At 43.1% G+C, this 16,119-nt stretch overlaps 1 protein-coding gene across 1 annotated transcript in view; it reads left to right on the top strand.

The window, feature by feature from the left end:
• The window catches only part of exoc4 (exocyst complex component 4), a 516,360-nt gene that overhangs the window by 421,900 nt on the left and 78,341 nt on the right, over positions 1 to 16,119 (top strand). Inside the window, exon 11 of the mRNA XM_078235822.1 lies at positions 1,611 to 1,747. Within this exon, the coding sequence (XP_078091948.1) occupies positions 1,611 to 1,747 (137 nt within the window). The remainder of the gene's footprint in view (positions 1 to 1,610; positions 1,748 to 16,119) is intronic.

The raw sequence follows: 16,119 nt of genomic DNA, 5'->3' as shown, positions 1-16,119 counted from the left end.
TTGGTTTCACCTTTCCTGATCTCGCTTTGGAATTCTCTCCAAAATTTGCTCCAACTTAGATGGCCGCAATGGCAGCCCACCTTGGATGGTTTGAATTGTATCACCTGAGACTCCATTCCCCTAGATTCCCAAGTCTATTCCAGTACCAAATCGCAAGCATAACTTCAGCTCTTTAGGTGTACCAAACGCTTTGGCTGCTCCAAATGGATACCTTCATCCCTACATTCCACAGCATGAATCACCAACTTTCTGTAGCCTCTTTCAATCACCAGAGCTTCCCTGGGGCCTCATCGATTGCCATGGCTTCTCTTGTGCCCTCACCATTTAAAGTGTGCTAACTGCAGCCCTTTTTCTTCTCGGAACTTCTATCTCTGCTCCTGCTTCTTCTTAACTGGGACCTCTGTCCCTTCTCACTATCCCCTGCCTGAAACTGCCTTGAGGGACCTCTCCCTGTCTCCTAACTGGGACTTCTCAATTATAATGCTCTGCTCCTGGGTCACATGCCCCAGTTATCCTATCATTTTCTTTTTGCGCAGGCATGTAAGGCCTGTCCTTGGCCATTACAAAATGCCGAATTGCACATCCGCTGCCCGCCCCCAGTCTGCAAGGCCCATCGGGACTTGGAGTTATCAACCTCCCCACTTGGTGCGATTAGTTAGGATCTCATAACACAAATAAAAACAAACACTTTATTTTTCTTATGCGTAGTTCCTTCCTCAAATAAACTACATTTAAAGAAAATTCCAGTTTAAAAACTCTTGACAATGGGCGGCACGGTAGCACAGTGGTTAGCACTGCTGCTTCACAGCTCCAGGGACCTGGGTTCGATTTCCGGCTTGGGTCACTGTCTGTGTGGAGTTTGCACATTCTCCTCATGTCTGCGTGGGTTTCCTCCAGGTGCTCCAGTTTCCTCCCACAGTCCAAAGATGTGCGGGTTAGGTTGATTGGTTGATATGCTAAAATTGCCCCTTAGTGTCCTGAGATGCGTAGGTTAGAGGGATTAGTGGGTAAAATATGTAGAGATATGGGGGCAAGGCCTGGGTGGGATTGTGGTTGGTGCAGACTCGATGGGCCGAATGGCCTCTTTCTGTACTGTAGGGTTTCTATGACAGAAAGAATTTGACTAATGGGGATAATTCACAAGTCGAAGTGATGATCCACCAAGACCTTTTTTAAAAAATCTACCGACTGAAGGATCAAGATATTCGTTCAACTAAATCTGATGCTTTTACTGTGTGTGATGTTACAAGATTTAATTGTATTCATCTTAACAATTCAGTGGTTCGCTTTTGTCTGTGTCAGGCTCTTCTTTGAAGCTGTAACTCCCTGTGGTGTGAAATTGCGAATCACAGTTCCTATTTGCAGTGACCTCCTGTTCTCTACTCTGCTATTGTGAGGAGGCAAGAGAGAAAGAAACGAAATGTCACACAAATTCCAGCTTGGTGTTTCAGCCAGCGTGGGATTGACAGGTCTAGGAGGTGACACCAAAACAAGAATTTGGGATGGGGTAACTTTGCATGTTTTAACAAAAAAAAAGTATAGTTTATTGCATTATTCCCCAAGTATGACATTTTGATTGATAAGATGTTGCTCTTTTTGTTCCCCTTCAGAGCACTGTGGTAGTGGAGAAGTCGATGCAGGACCTGGTGAACCTAATGCATGACCTGAGTGCGTACTCTGACCAGTTCCTGAACATGGTGTGTGTGAAGCTCCAGGAGTACAAGGACACGTGTACAATTGCCTACAGGTAGTGGCCAATTCTGTAAGAGCATCTAACTATTACTGTCGTCACGTTGCTCACTTGTGCATCGTGAGTAAGATAAAGCTTTGCTTTCTGGTCAAAACCCCACTGAGTTGCTATGACATCTTGCTCACACTGAACGGGTTCTAATGTCACTGAACACTAGCGTTTCTTGCCTCGGGACATAATATTTGACAGGTTGCAATAAATCTTTCAATTTTTGCCTCGCCAATGGGAGTGCTGAACAGAGGACCAAATGCTTCTCCACAGAGAGGGAGACATGTCAGAGAACCGCTCGCCACCAAGTTTCTCTCGCGCATCATCAGAGTATTTTCTTTTTAAATAGATTTCCGGTATCCTCTCTCTGTTGGTTCAGCTTCTCATGTTCTGTGATGCGATGGTATTGGCCTGGAACAGGTGCAATTTGCTCATCCCACTCTCATTTAGAATAACAATTAACATATCCGTTACAATCACATTTATTCCTGTTACATTCTGAACATAAAGAGAGGCCTCAAAGCACCATACTGGATGGAGAACACTGATTTACACAAACTGCAGGAAATAAACAGACCAGTTAGCCAAGCGACCTGTGTTGCTTTTGTATGCCTCTCAAGCTTCCTCCTACTCTGATTAATTCTTTGTATCCTACTCCCCATATCTATCTGTTTCCAAACATGAAAGCAAAATTCTTCTATCGGCATATAAATAGTAAAAGGATTGTAAAAGGAGGAGCAGAGCCGATTAGGGACCTCAAAGGGAATTTACACGTGGAGGTTGGAAGCATTGCTGAGGTATTAAATGATTACTTTGCATCCATCTTTACCAAGGAAGTGGGTGCAACCCAGAACATGGAGACAGATGAGGAAACTCTGTCCCTAGAAGGGTTCAAAATTGATGAAGAGGAAGTATTGAATAGACTTGAAAAGTATTGAAAGTTGACAAGGCACCGGGATCAGATGAGATGCATCTGAGGGCATTGAAGGAAGTGAGAATGGAAATCACAGGGGCACAGTTCATAATCTTCCAGTCTTCTCTAGGCTCGGGGGAGGTGCCAGAGGACTGGAGAATTACAGATGTTACGCCATTGTTCAAAAAAGGTTGTAAGAATAACCCCAGCAATTACAGGCCAGTCAGTTTAGCATCAGAGGTGGACAAGCTTCCAGAAACAATTATTCGGGATAGAATTAGTGGTCACATGGAAAAATGTGGATTGACAAGAATGAGCCAACGTGGATTTCTAAAGCGGAAATCATGTTTAACTAACTTGCTGGTGGCTTTTGAGGAGGTAAGAAAAAAGATCGATGAGGGTAATGTTGTTGATGGGGTGTTCATGGACTTTCAGAAAGCATCCGATACAATGCCACACAACAGACTTGAGAAAAGGAATAAAAGGTTTAGTAGCAACGGGGATACAAAATTGGCTGAATAATAGGAAGTAGAGAGTAATAGTCAATGGAAATTTTTCAGGCTGGAGGGAGGTTTGTAGTGGGGTTGGTATTGGGACCCTTGCATTCCTTGATATATATTAACAATCTAGACCTTGATGTGCAGGGGACAGTTTCAAAGTTTGCGTCTGACAACAGATTTGAAAATATTGTGAACTGCAAGTATAGAACTTCAAAAAGACACAGACAAGTTGATGGAGTGGGCAGATAGGTGGCAGATGAAGTTCAATGTGGAGAACTGTGAGGTAAATGCATTTTGATAGGAAGAACATAAACAATATAAAATAAAGGCTAAAATTCTGAAGGACATGCAGGATCAGGATGACTTGGGTGTATCTGTGCATTGATCATTGAAGGTGGTAGGAGAGGTGGAGAGTTAATGAAGAATATGGTATCCTGGGCTTTATTAAGAGGGGCATAGAGTACAAGAGCAAGGAGGTTATGCTGAACTTATACAAGGCACTACTTTATTAATTATTATCACAAGTAGGTTTTCATTATCACTGCAATGAAGTTACTGTGAAAATCCCTTCGTTGCCGCACTCCGACGCCTGTTCGGGTACATTGAGGGAGAATTTAGCATGGCCAAAGCACCTAAACAGCACATCTTTTTGGACTTGTGGGAGAAAATCGGAGCACCCAGAAGGAATCCACGCAGACACGGGGAGAACGTGCAGACTCCGCACAGACAGTGACCCAAACCAGGAATTGAACCCAGGTCCCTGGCGCTGTGAGACAGCAGTGCTAACCACTGTGCCACCGTGCTACCCGTCAACTCAACTAGTTAGACCTCAACTGGATTACTGTGTGCAGCTCTAGGCGCCACAGTATAGGAAAGATGTGAACTCATTGGAGAGAGTGCAGAAGAGTTTTACAAGAATGGTTCCAGAGATGAGAAACTTCAGTTATAGCCATCGAAACTTAGGAGTAGGAGGAGGCCATTTGGCCCTTCGAGCCTGCTCTGCCATTCATTCAGATCATGGCTGATCATCCAACTCGATAGCCTAATCCTGCTTTTTCCCCATAACCTTTGACCCCATTTGCCTCAAGTGCAATATCCAGCTGCCTCTTGAATGCATTCAATGTTTTGGCATCAACTACTTCCTGTGGTAATGAATTCCACAGGCTCACCACTCTTTGGGTAAAGAAATGTCTCCTCACCACTGTCCTAAATGATCTACCCTGAATCTTCAGACTGTGAGCCCTGGTTCTGGATTCCCCCACCATCGGGAACATCCTCCCTGCATCCATCCTGTCTAGACCTGTGAGAATTTTATAAGTCTCTATGAGATCCCCCCTCATTTGTCTGAACTCCAGCAAAAACAATCCTAACCTAGCCAATCTTTCCTCATACACCAGTCCTGCCATCCGTGGAATCAGCCTGGTAAACTTTTGTTGCACTTCCTCGAGAGCAAGAACATCCTTCCTCAGAAAAGGAGACTAAAATTGCACACAATATTCTAGGTGTGGCCTCACCAAGTCCCTGTATATTTGCAACAACACATCCCAGCTCCTGTACTCAAAACCTCTCGCAATGAAGGCCAATATGCCATTTGCCTTCTTTACCGTCTGCTGCATCTGCATGCTTACCTTCAGCGACTGGTGCACAAGGTCCCGCTGCACACTCCCCTCTCCCAACGTACAGCCATTCAGGTAGTAATCTGCCGCCTTGTTTTTGCTTCCAAAGTGAATAACCTCACATTTATCCAAATTACACTGCATCTGCCATTGATTAGCCCACTCACCCAACCTGTCCAGATCATTCTGAAGGATCTCTGCATCCTCGTCATAGTTCACCCTCCCACCCAACTTGGTATCATCTGCAAACTTTGAGATGTTACATTTTGTTCCCTCATTCAAATCATTCATATATATTGTGAATAGCTGGGGTCCCAGCACCGATCCCTGTGGCACCCTACAAGTTACTGCCTGCCAATTTGTAAAGCACCCATTAATTCCAACTCTTTGTTTCCTCTCTGCCAGCCAGTTTTCTATCCATCTCAATATACTTCCTCCAACTCATGCGCTTTAATCTTGCATGATAATCTCTTATGCGGGACTTTGTCAAAAGCTTTCTGAAAGTCCAAATATACCACATCTACTGGTTTTCCCTTGTCAACTCTACAGTTACATCTTCAAACAATTCCAACAGATTTGTCAAGCATGGTTTCCCCTTCGTAAATCCATGCTGACTCTGTCTGATCCTGCCACTGCTTTCTAAATGTTCTGCTATAAAGTCCTTCCACTGCTTTCTAAATGTTCTGCTACAAAGTTCTTATAGATTGGAGAGGTTGGGTCTTTTTTCCTTGGAGGGAAGAAGGCTATGAGGAGATTTGATAGAAATGTTCAAAATCATGAGGAGACTGGGAAGAGTAGATAGTTGAGAGACGATTCCTGCTCGTAGAAGGATCAAGAACAAGAAGGTACAGATTTAAAGTGATTTGTACATTTGTGAGAAAAAACTTTTTCAAACAATCAGGTTGGTGTCTGGAATGCACTACCTAGAAGTGTGGTGAAGGCAAGTTTAATCGAGGCATTCAAGAGGGCATTTGATGATTGCTTGAATAGAAACAATGTGCTGGGGTACAAGGAATGACACTAAGTCATGATGCTCATTTGGAGAGCCAGTGCAGATATGGGCCAAATGGCCTCCTTCTGCATGTAACAATTCTATGATTCTGTGACATTGTAGATGCTGGAAATCTGAATTATTAGCAGAACATGCTAGAAATACTCATCAGGCCTGACAGCATCTGTGCTGAAAGTGACTGAATTAATATTTCTGAATTGATAAATGGTAAGACCAATGGCCTTTCACAAGAACTGGGGAGTTGTCAGACCTGCTGAGTATTTCCAGAATGTTCTGTTTTTAGTTCCTCCCTTTCTGTTTCCTTCATATGTACATTATAGATCAAACCTCCCCTTCAATTGGTCAATGCTATCAGCTTCAACCACTCCATTCTCACCACTCCCTGTACAAAAACATTTTTTACTGGATCTTTTAGTTGCTATCTGATTCATGTCCCTTTGCTGCATCATTTGAAGACAAGTGAAAACTGTTTCTCCAATCTGTACTATTGACCATTTGAGTAGTTTTAAAAATCTGATTCTAAGTCTCATTTGCCATTTTTCCAGAGAAAAAGAGTCCCACCTCCTCACTCAACCTTTCTTAAATGTAGAGAGTGAGGAAGAAAAATTAAAAAGCAGTTTGGAAGAAAGGGAAGACATGATTGAAGTAACTGCTGTTTTGAGTTTCTGAAAGCCAGCAGAGAGCTGCTGAAGCATGGGTGGAGCAGAATATATAGGGAACAAAGGCCGGTGCATATGGTAGAGCCATATCAAACATAAACCGCACAGAATAACCTTTTGGGCAAATATTTGTAAATAATCTACGAAAGAAGTGAATTTAAAAATGCAGCATAAGTTTTACGAAGCAGATGACACAACAGTGCACTTAGGAACGCAGCATGTAGAGCAACTTGCTGGTGGGAGGCCAGAGTCGGTAAACCCAAACCGCATCGCTGTAAGAAATAATCAAGTAGGGACCGCGTGTTCAGCGATGGGTTTGCGGTGCAACATCGGGACAGCTTTCAACAACCTGTTTAGCCCGCTTGCAGCAGTTTTAATAGCAACTGTCAGAGGCCTGGAATTTGGCCACCCACCTACATGCTCAGTCATAGGTGGTGTACAGGTCTGGAAGTCCGGCACTCAGTCACAACTAAGTGTATGGGCACAACATTCTGCAGTTGAGGTAAAATTTCGGGTCAACGTTCGTTCAAAGAAGAAAAAGAAAAACTCGTATAAGTAAAGCTAGGTTACATCATTTTCTGATGCTGCAGAATCTGTCGGCCGTCACATTCCCAATAGATTCACAACTGTTTTTGGAACAGAGCTGTGATTTATTTCACATCTTTGAGAGTTCCTAAATTAAGCTGGAGAAGGCTATAATCTGCTGTTGTGATTTTCGATGCGATTATTCTAAACTTCTGTCGTTGATTTAGGTGTTCTCAACTCTCATCCAGTAATAAATCAAGGTTTGACAAAATTAGATTTAATTTGATTATTTTCAAATTGAATTGATTTTGTGCATTGAAAACTCATAATTAGGGCAAGTGATTTGCTGCAATGACTTAATATCACCCTGATCAACTGAAAAACTTCACTTGCAGTACCTGTAGTGAAATCATTGTACTCGTATCGCAAGTTGTGCTACACGGCTAAGTAGGAATTTGGTACACATGTTGTAGGCTGGCACAGCTTGCCAATTCATCTGCTTTATTTAAAAGTTTACGAGTACTTTGAGTGATTTTGTGGGGTTGAAGGACTGCATGAAGTATCATTTTGAATGATTGAGGTGTGTACATAACCACAGGGTTAATGTCAAACCTACCTCTCTGAATTCCCTCATGTCTCTGATTACGCTGTTTGTTGTCTAGTTTAATGTGGGATTGTGCAAGAGATGACCCCCCCCCCCCACCTGCAAACCACCCATTGTTTCTTTATTTCCCACAACGGTAACATTAAAAGGTTTTGCGCAAGGAAGGCTATGCTGAGCATTGTGAATTTTTCAAGCCTAACAGAACCGGTAAAGATTGCTTTCCTACGATCGATGGAAATTTATGATGACGCAGCATTTTCTTTTTAGCCAGTTTGAAAGCAGTCTTCAGACCCGAGAAGGTTCCAGAGGCTGGAAATGAAGAACTGCAGGAATGATTCACCCATGTCACATCAGGTGCAGCAGCAAGTCAGCACAAGGGTACAAGGACAGTTGCTGGAAGCCATGGTGATGAACCAGACCAGGCAGTAAAATAAGGCCACAAGACAACCAAGCATATTGGGATAGGAAGCAAAATAAAGTAAATGAAGTATCGCCTTTTTTGGATGTGAGGTACAGGGGAGTGCAGGATAGTCGAGTTGAAGCTGTAAGTATAGGCATTTTGGGTAGAATGGCCATTGGAAGCTTTTAAAATTCTGATGCTATTCTTTTGAGTATAAAGACCCCACTAAAATATCATAAATCAGCTTGCCAGGCACGGTTAAACCTAGACTATACAAGGTGAGACTTGGAGCAGTAAGAAGAAAGACAGAAAGATGTGCATTTATATCATGCCTTTCACAACCTCAGGAAATTCCAAAGCACTTGAAATGTATCACTGTTGTAATGAAAGAATTATGGCAACATGTCCCACAAACAGCAATGTGATAACCAGCTAACCCTTTGTTTTTTAATGTTGTCAGTTGAAGGTTACTGAGTCCAAACATTACCTTATTAACCATGCACCAGAAGGGATTAAGCAATAGTTATTTAGTAAATCACGTAGGCTTGTGTTATGAATGTACTGGATAGAGATAAAAAGACCATAACTCACACCTATAAATAGCTGTTATTACACACACCCGTTGAAGGGAAGTTAACCAGATCTAGTTAGAATGTGTTGACAGAACAACAACATGTTAGGAGGATGTAATTCGGAAGATACAGACACTGGAGCTCCTTGAGGACTTTTTAATCTTGAATTGTTGAGAGTAGCGTGAACTGTCAATTTGTGACCTGGTGTGTGAGTTAAATGTTACACAGAATCGTAGAAGCCCCTGCAGTGCAGAAGGAGGCCATTCGACCCATCGACCCTGCACCAACAGTATTCCCATGCAGACATGGGGAGAATGTGCAAATTCTACACAGTCACCGGAGGCCTGCATTGAACCCGGGTCCCTAGTGCTGTGAGGTAGCACTGCTAACCACTGTGCCACCGTGCCACTCAATTAATTTCAGTTAATATCTATGTCTGCATGTAAGTGCTATGTTTTATTGGCCCAGACTTTGAAGTCAAGTATGCGCCTTCCAGGTTCGTGTTTTCACTTGCCCGCGCTTTGTATTCTATATACTACAGCGCCCATTGTGTGAGCAATGTTCGGTTATCCACGATTTCTTCATGTTGAGGCACTGCCTCTTTCGCCATGGCAAATCAGCAGTTCCCATCTCAACCAGAAAGGTTGCTGATATGTCAGGACTAGAGGGCCTGTTTTTAAAAATCTGGGTGGGCGTGTCAGGAATGGGGATGGGACCTTGAACTGAACTGATGGATGGGTTCTTCACCAATGTATTGCTCAGAGTTCCCCACTGTAGTATACCAGTACGTCACCACAATTCTGCCCAAACCAATGTTGCCCTCGTGTGGCTGGAACCTAGCTAATGGAGTCCTATTCAAAATCATGTTCCCTGTTTGCGATTTTTGTCGTATTCAAGATTTCACGGGAACGGCACCTCCCGTGAAAGGTGGGAGTTGACTGTACTCCAGTGTTGGTCATATTGCGGTATTCACAAACTATTTATGGGCATTTGAGCAGCAGCTCATGGTATGTAGAGATAACTTCCAGTGTGGCATCTTCTCTGGAGCTCTGTGGCATATGTGAGCAGGGCAAACAACAATGTCACTCTTCAACCAATTCAACTGAAGAAACCTCACCAAACCACACAGAGTCTGAAGTCTAAACCAAGCAGAATAAGTTAGACTTAATTTATTGTTAACTCATGTAACATCAGTGAAATAGAGAGGGAAAAAGAAATGAGATTCAGAGACAGATAAAGGAGAAAGGACACAAATTAAATGTTCAAAGGATCAGGTTATTTAGCAGTAATTATAACTTATCACACCATCAAAAATTCACTGAAACCTGACTGCATCAGTCCTAACATTTTTCTACTGTGTTGAGTGAGTAGCTGGTGGATAAATACCGGAACTTCATGATTTCAAGGTCAGGTCACTCCGCAAGGTACTGTTATAGCGCAACCTAAGGAGGAATAACATGGACCACAGCTACAGATTCCCACATTGAATTGCTAGCAGGATTGAACCACAAGCCCATGAATATTACATCTTCCTGAGACTATAACTTCCGTTAAAGTGGATTGTCAATATGAACCCACTGCCAGTAGTCCAATGTTATTCCATTTTATCCTGAAGGCAGATTCAGAGGTGGTTGGCAACACCAGAACAGCAAAGCACATGGTGATTACCAAGTCCTGTTTACAAGGTTAGCATTTGGATTGTGGATCTTTAGTATTGTCAAGAAGATGTATATGGGCTAGGAATGTGCAAAATGTGTCCTGAGATGTCCTGGAATACAACCCATCTGAATCCAGAACTTAATGGGTGTCCTCAATGACGAGACTCACTGACAATATTTCATATCCAGAGTCAAGGAACCAACCTACCTCACGAGCTGGCTTTCCCTATTGTTAAAACGTATGCCCAGATATGAAGGTGCCTGCACAGATTGCACTGAAAATAGAAAAAGGATATTAAACCAACAGTGATCAGATGTAGGAAAAGACAGCAAACTAGGCTCAGTTAATGGTAGCATGTTGGGGAGAGTTACAGAACAAAGAGATCTAGGGGTACATGTTCATAGCTCATTGAAAGTGGAGTCACAGGTGGACAGAGTGGTGAAGAAGGCATTCAGCATGCTTGGTTTCATTGGTCAGAACATTGAATACAGGAGTTGGGACGTCTTGTTGAAGTTGTACAAGACATTGGTAAGGCCACACTTGGAATACTGTGTACAGTTCTGGTCACCCTATTATAGAAAGGATATTATTAAACTAGAAAGAATGCAGAAAATATTTACTAGGATGCTACCAAGACTGGATGATTTGAGTTGTAAGGAAAGGTTGGATAGGCTGGGACTTTTTTCTCTGGAGCGTAGAAGGCTGAGGGGTGATCTTATAGAGGTCTATAAAATAATGAGGGGCATAGATCAGTTAGATAGTCAATATCTTTTCCCAAAGGTAGGGGAGTCTAAAACTAGAGGGCATAGGTTTAAGGTGAGAGGGGAGAGATACAAAAATGTCCAGAGGGGCAATCTTTTCATACGGAGGGTGGTGAGTGTCTGGAACAAGCTGCCAGAGGTAGTAGTAGAGGTGGGTACAATTTTGTCTTTTAAAAAGCATTTAGATAGTTACATGGATACGATGGGTATAGGGGGATATGGGCCAAATGCGGGCAATTGGGACTAGCTTCGGGGTTTAAAAAAAAGGGCGGCATGGACAAGTTGGGCCGAAGGGCCTGTTTCCATGCTGTAAACCTCTATGACTCTAGACATGGGACATTTCTCCAACACAAGTTTCTCAATGTACAAAAAATTGTGATACTGGGTTTTGAGAAGTTTATGAAAAAATATGAAGTTTCAGGATCAGATTGCATTAAGCAAGGTGGAAATGGGATACAGAAATGGATCACTGATTGAAAAGAATGCACACACAGGAGAATGGTTATATGGCTTGTTATAATTCAGGTCAGAAACTTCAAAGTGGTTTATGAATTTTGCCGAACTAATTTGAATTTGGCTCGGGTGAGCATGAGATGTTTCACTTCAGGTATGATTCAACTGACCCACTAGGGAGCTTTTATCAAATAAAGTTTATTTTAAAATACAGTTAACATATAGCAATAACTTTTACCAATTACAAACAAGGAAAAAACCACCATGATATTGTATAACCGTGACAAATATATGAAATATTCCAATCGAACAAACTTCCCTATCAACATCCACCTACCACAGGTTTAACACAGAAAATAAGAATGCTCACGTGATGCTGAAATTGAGTCCCTTGGTTGGATGCTGCAGTTCTCTACATGTACACACAGACAAGCTTGAAGTGAGAACAGCTTCCCGAAACGTCAGTGAGAGAGAGAGGCTCGAGGTACTAACTAGCAAATCACCAACAGCAGGATTTTCACTCCAGGAAGGCAAGAAGCCTTGCTTCCAGCTAGCCAGCAGAATTTCCAATACCAGAGAGAGAGGGAGAAACACTGCATTTCAATCTGATATCCAAACACCTTCCAAACTAAAACTGCAGCCAAACTGAAAATGAAAGAACTCCTGTCATCTGTCCTATCAATCATTCTTCCCCCTAACAATACAGGGTCATAAAAAATCCCAGAAAGTACCTGAGGCCCAGAGTGAAAATAAACAAAACCACACATAAACCACGGAAGCAGCAATAAAAGATCGTTTAACAGACAGCTTGGCAATAATACAAAAAAACTGCATATAAACTGCAGAGAACATGATTTCAAAAAGAACATTTTTTAAAGGCACAGTAGCGTCACAGGCTTGATGGTATGGAGAACTTCTAAGGTCAGCTTTTGTAAAAGCTGAATACAAATTGAGAGTTTGTCATTTTCAACACCAGCCTCTGAGGAACAACACACCAATGTGATGTTTCAAGTTTCCTTCTCATCGCCTCCCTGATCCTTTCTGTGGAGCTACTTCAGTTTTGTTGTATTTTGAACTTTGGACTCGGCTAGATTTCATCCCAGCTCCACTCATGTTGATCTGCTAAAACTTGTTAGCGCTTCAATGCTGGCTGGTGAATTAAGCCCAGTCCACTGCCTGCAGCAGCTAGAAACAGTCTAGCCCATTTTTTCATGCATGGTAATGCATTTAAATGCATGGGCTCACTTGCCTTTATGGCCTCGTCGGGAGAGGTTCTCTCTGGCGAGGGAAACACCTACTCTCCATGAACGGGAATGCATTTAAATCACCGTTGCGCCTGTGAATCGTGGCCATTTTCTGGGCCTTGGTAAAGTGGGCATCTGCGCAGTCGTGGGCGCGGATCGCGTTAATTGCCTCACGCCCGACTTTACCAAGTTTTTACGCCCGAAAATGGGCGCGACGCAATGGTAAAATCGGGCCCTTAGAATCATTCTTGTAAAATTCCACCCACTATGTCAGCTGGGATTTGTTTCCTCTTAGATGCGTGAGATTGGGTTTGAGCCTAGATCCACTTGGGGTCCTTTCCCAGAAACAACCCACCATAAATTTGGCAAATTTGAATGTTGACTGTAGAAGCACATACACTCTGAATTGTCTTCCAATCTGTCCAGATTTTGTGACACATTATAACAAGTACAGGTACCAGGATTAGCTCATCAAGGCAGAAGTAGCTGTTTAAAGGGAGTATTCTAAACATGAAATTGGGTTGTGCAGACTTTTGACAATATCTTGGGGTTGATTGGAGTTATTTTTTACATGCTTTTTCATCATTGTACTCAACAGATCTTCACCTGATCACTCAACTATCATCTATGAATTTAGCAAGTAGTTTTACAACCAGATTTATCTGGGCGTGAGACTGGCATTGTTACATGCTGGCTTGCCGACACCAGTGGCTGGGTTCTTTCATTGTCTTTCATTGTCAACAAGTCCTGGAACTGGACCCAGTTCAGGCCTGATGAGCTAAATGGCCTCTTTCTGTGTTGTAAGCTCCCATGATCCAATGATTGGCATGTTTTCTGCATGTGAATTCAGCTCCATTTCAGTGAAGCAGGTGCACTGGCTCGTCCTGCTATAAAACTAAACCCATTTGGAACACCTTCACAGCTGCGAACAGCACTATTTGTTGGGAGTGTCAGCCGATCAAAGCGCAGCTTTCTCTTACTAACCTCTCTATTTTCTAAATGAAACCTTGCTCCTCACAATAATCGCGAGCTTCAACATTAGCACAGTATCTGTTCTCCATTGTCCTGAAGTGGCCAATCACCAAACATTCCTTGAATCCGTAATTCTGGTGATGCATCCACACCTCTTGTGACCAGGCAATCTTTCTCTCTGACCTATTCTAACATTTGGCCTGCATGCCCTCTGAGGCCTGGAGAGTAGACAGCTGCTCTAAACTAAGAGGAGCCTCTGGGGCTGGAGGTGGCATGATTCTAGGGCTACAAAGTCCTATGTTGGCCCTTTGTCACAGGCCCCTTGGCAACCTGGATCTGCAAAGTTGGATGTTTCTGCAGTGAGATGATAGAGAGTTCTTGTGTGCAGCGGCACTGAAGAAAAGCAGCCTCGTCATGCACACACACCCACAATTGCACAGGTAATGAGAACAGAGGTCTGGTTACTCGTAATCAGCGAGTGTGCTGACTACACAGCAGCAGAAAGATCTTTAAATCCCTGATAGGGAGATATATCTTGTTGCCTTATGGGATGCTGCCCCGTATACTTTGAAATCTGGTTAATGAGGGGTCTCTCCAAGTGGCCTGCCAAGACCTGAGGCGCACTCGGTGCTTTAGCGTTGAATTGACTAACATGCCTGGATCATGCATGAAGTGGCGGGTAGATTTGCAGATGTTCCTACAACTGTCATTTCTGCCAGATTAGATTGCAGTGATGTTGGAACCTCTAGAAGTTGACACACAGTAGGACAGTGGACTTCACAGCTGGCCCAGCCACCTGCTGCACAGTTTCAGGCAGGCTTTGCAGAATCTACAAATGTTTTGATGCGTGTTCGAGTCCTTCATTTCCTAGCAGGGTCCCCGAAGTCGTCTTCTGTGTAATCTGTAACCCCAGGCTGATATCTCATTGCCTCTCCTCAGCTACCTCAGGCTCCACTCTCTCATCCGTACATCCTCGCTTCCTTGTACTCCACTTTTTGCAAGAGTCAGCACTATTTTCAACCTCAACCACTCTCTTGGAGTTGCTGTTTCTGAGTGAATGAGGGAGGGTGAATGACTGTTAAATTTGACCATTGTTGCCCCAAGTAGTGGAGACTGCATCTTTTTGATGAACATTGTCCTGTTCTTGTGTGGCCTGGCTTGCAAAAATCTCGGTCGGAACGAACGGTTCTTAGCTTGAGTCTGTATGAGCTACATTCTTGTTTGAACAGATGCTATGTGGATTCTTGTGAGGAATGTGATCGCTGGTGGAGAGATTGAAGACAACACAGAAACATCATGTTAAAAGGTATACAAATCCACTGAAGGCACACTGACTCCCGTATCTTCATTTCCAATTACCTGACCCGATTTGGTTCCAATTATTGTCAGTGCTTCTTGAGTTTATATGCAGGTGTCTGCAATTCCTTGCCTCGTGGCCCTCATATATCATTTCCTGACATTAAGTGCTGTCTCCTCCTGTTGGAGAATTGAATTGTATTAATTGGCTGCAATGGTATCCAGATCCTGCAGTCACAATCTGCCAGGCTTCTTGCTGTGGATGGTAATAATAGTAAGTGGAAAAGAACAAGGATCCAGGACGCGAGACTTGCATGTGCAAACATGCATTGCAGGAGACAAGTGAGACGTGCTTGATTAAGGTGTTTCTGGGGCAGAGAACATAGTGCCATTTGATAACCCCCAAATGGCACAGTTTGAATATTAAGATAGGCTTTAGGATTAGGCTTCTTTGCACTTCAGTGCACTTGCCTGTTATTCAGTTGATGATGCACTTGTGTGGCATTAAACCTGCTTTGACGTTGTAAAACAATCTTTGGGTTGTAGCGGTGCCTGTCACAATCAGAGCCACCTCCTTCCCCATGGGTCAGAGTGTTTACTGCGGATGCTGGAAATGTGAAGCAAAAACAGAAAGTGCTAGAAAAAAAACTGATCGATCCCGAACAAGAGTCATATTGTCCTTGAAACGTTAACTCTGTTTCTTTCTCCATAAATGCTACCAAACGTGCTGAGACTTTCCAGCACACTCTTTCTGTCATTTTAATGGTTTCTTCACAGCCTCTCCAGCAATAAAATCCATCTTGGCTTCTGCTAGCAGAGCCTCAAAATCAACCACTGGAAAATGTTCAAGTTTACCCTTTTCTCTCTGCAGCCATCAATGCATCCCTCATACCACAGCCTGCTCATCCGTTTGAATGGATAAAGCCCTTTCAATGTGGAAGTTACATCTATGTTCCACTCCATTCCAGAATTTTCCACTCGCCTTTGTATCCTATCTGCTGCTGATCCTGGGAATCCTGACGGAGTCAGTGTTCTTGGGTTTCAGTGAGTGGAAGTTCCAGCCTCCCACCAGTGCAGTGTGTAGTCAGGAATTACATGCCCAAGTGTCGGACTTCTGAAATCAGCAGCCATTTTCCACTGTGTTCCTCAATATTGAATTACTTGTTGAGCTTAGTATATGAATTATAATCAGAAG

This window comes from Mustelus asterias, chromosome 19, assembly GCF_964213995.1.
Source record: "Mustelus asterias chromosome 19, sMusAst1.hap1.1, whole genome shotgun sequence".
Classification (NCBI taxonomy): Eukaryota; Metazoa; Chordata; class Chondrichthyes; order Carcharhiniformes; family Triakidae; genus Mustelus; species Mustelus asterias.
The sequence above is the reverse complement of the archived record's forward strand: the minus strand, read 5'-3'. Positions and strand labels throughout refer to the sequence as shown.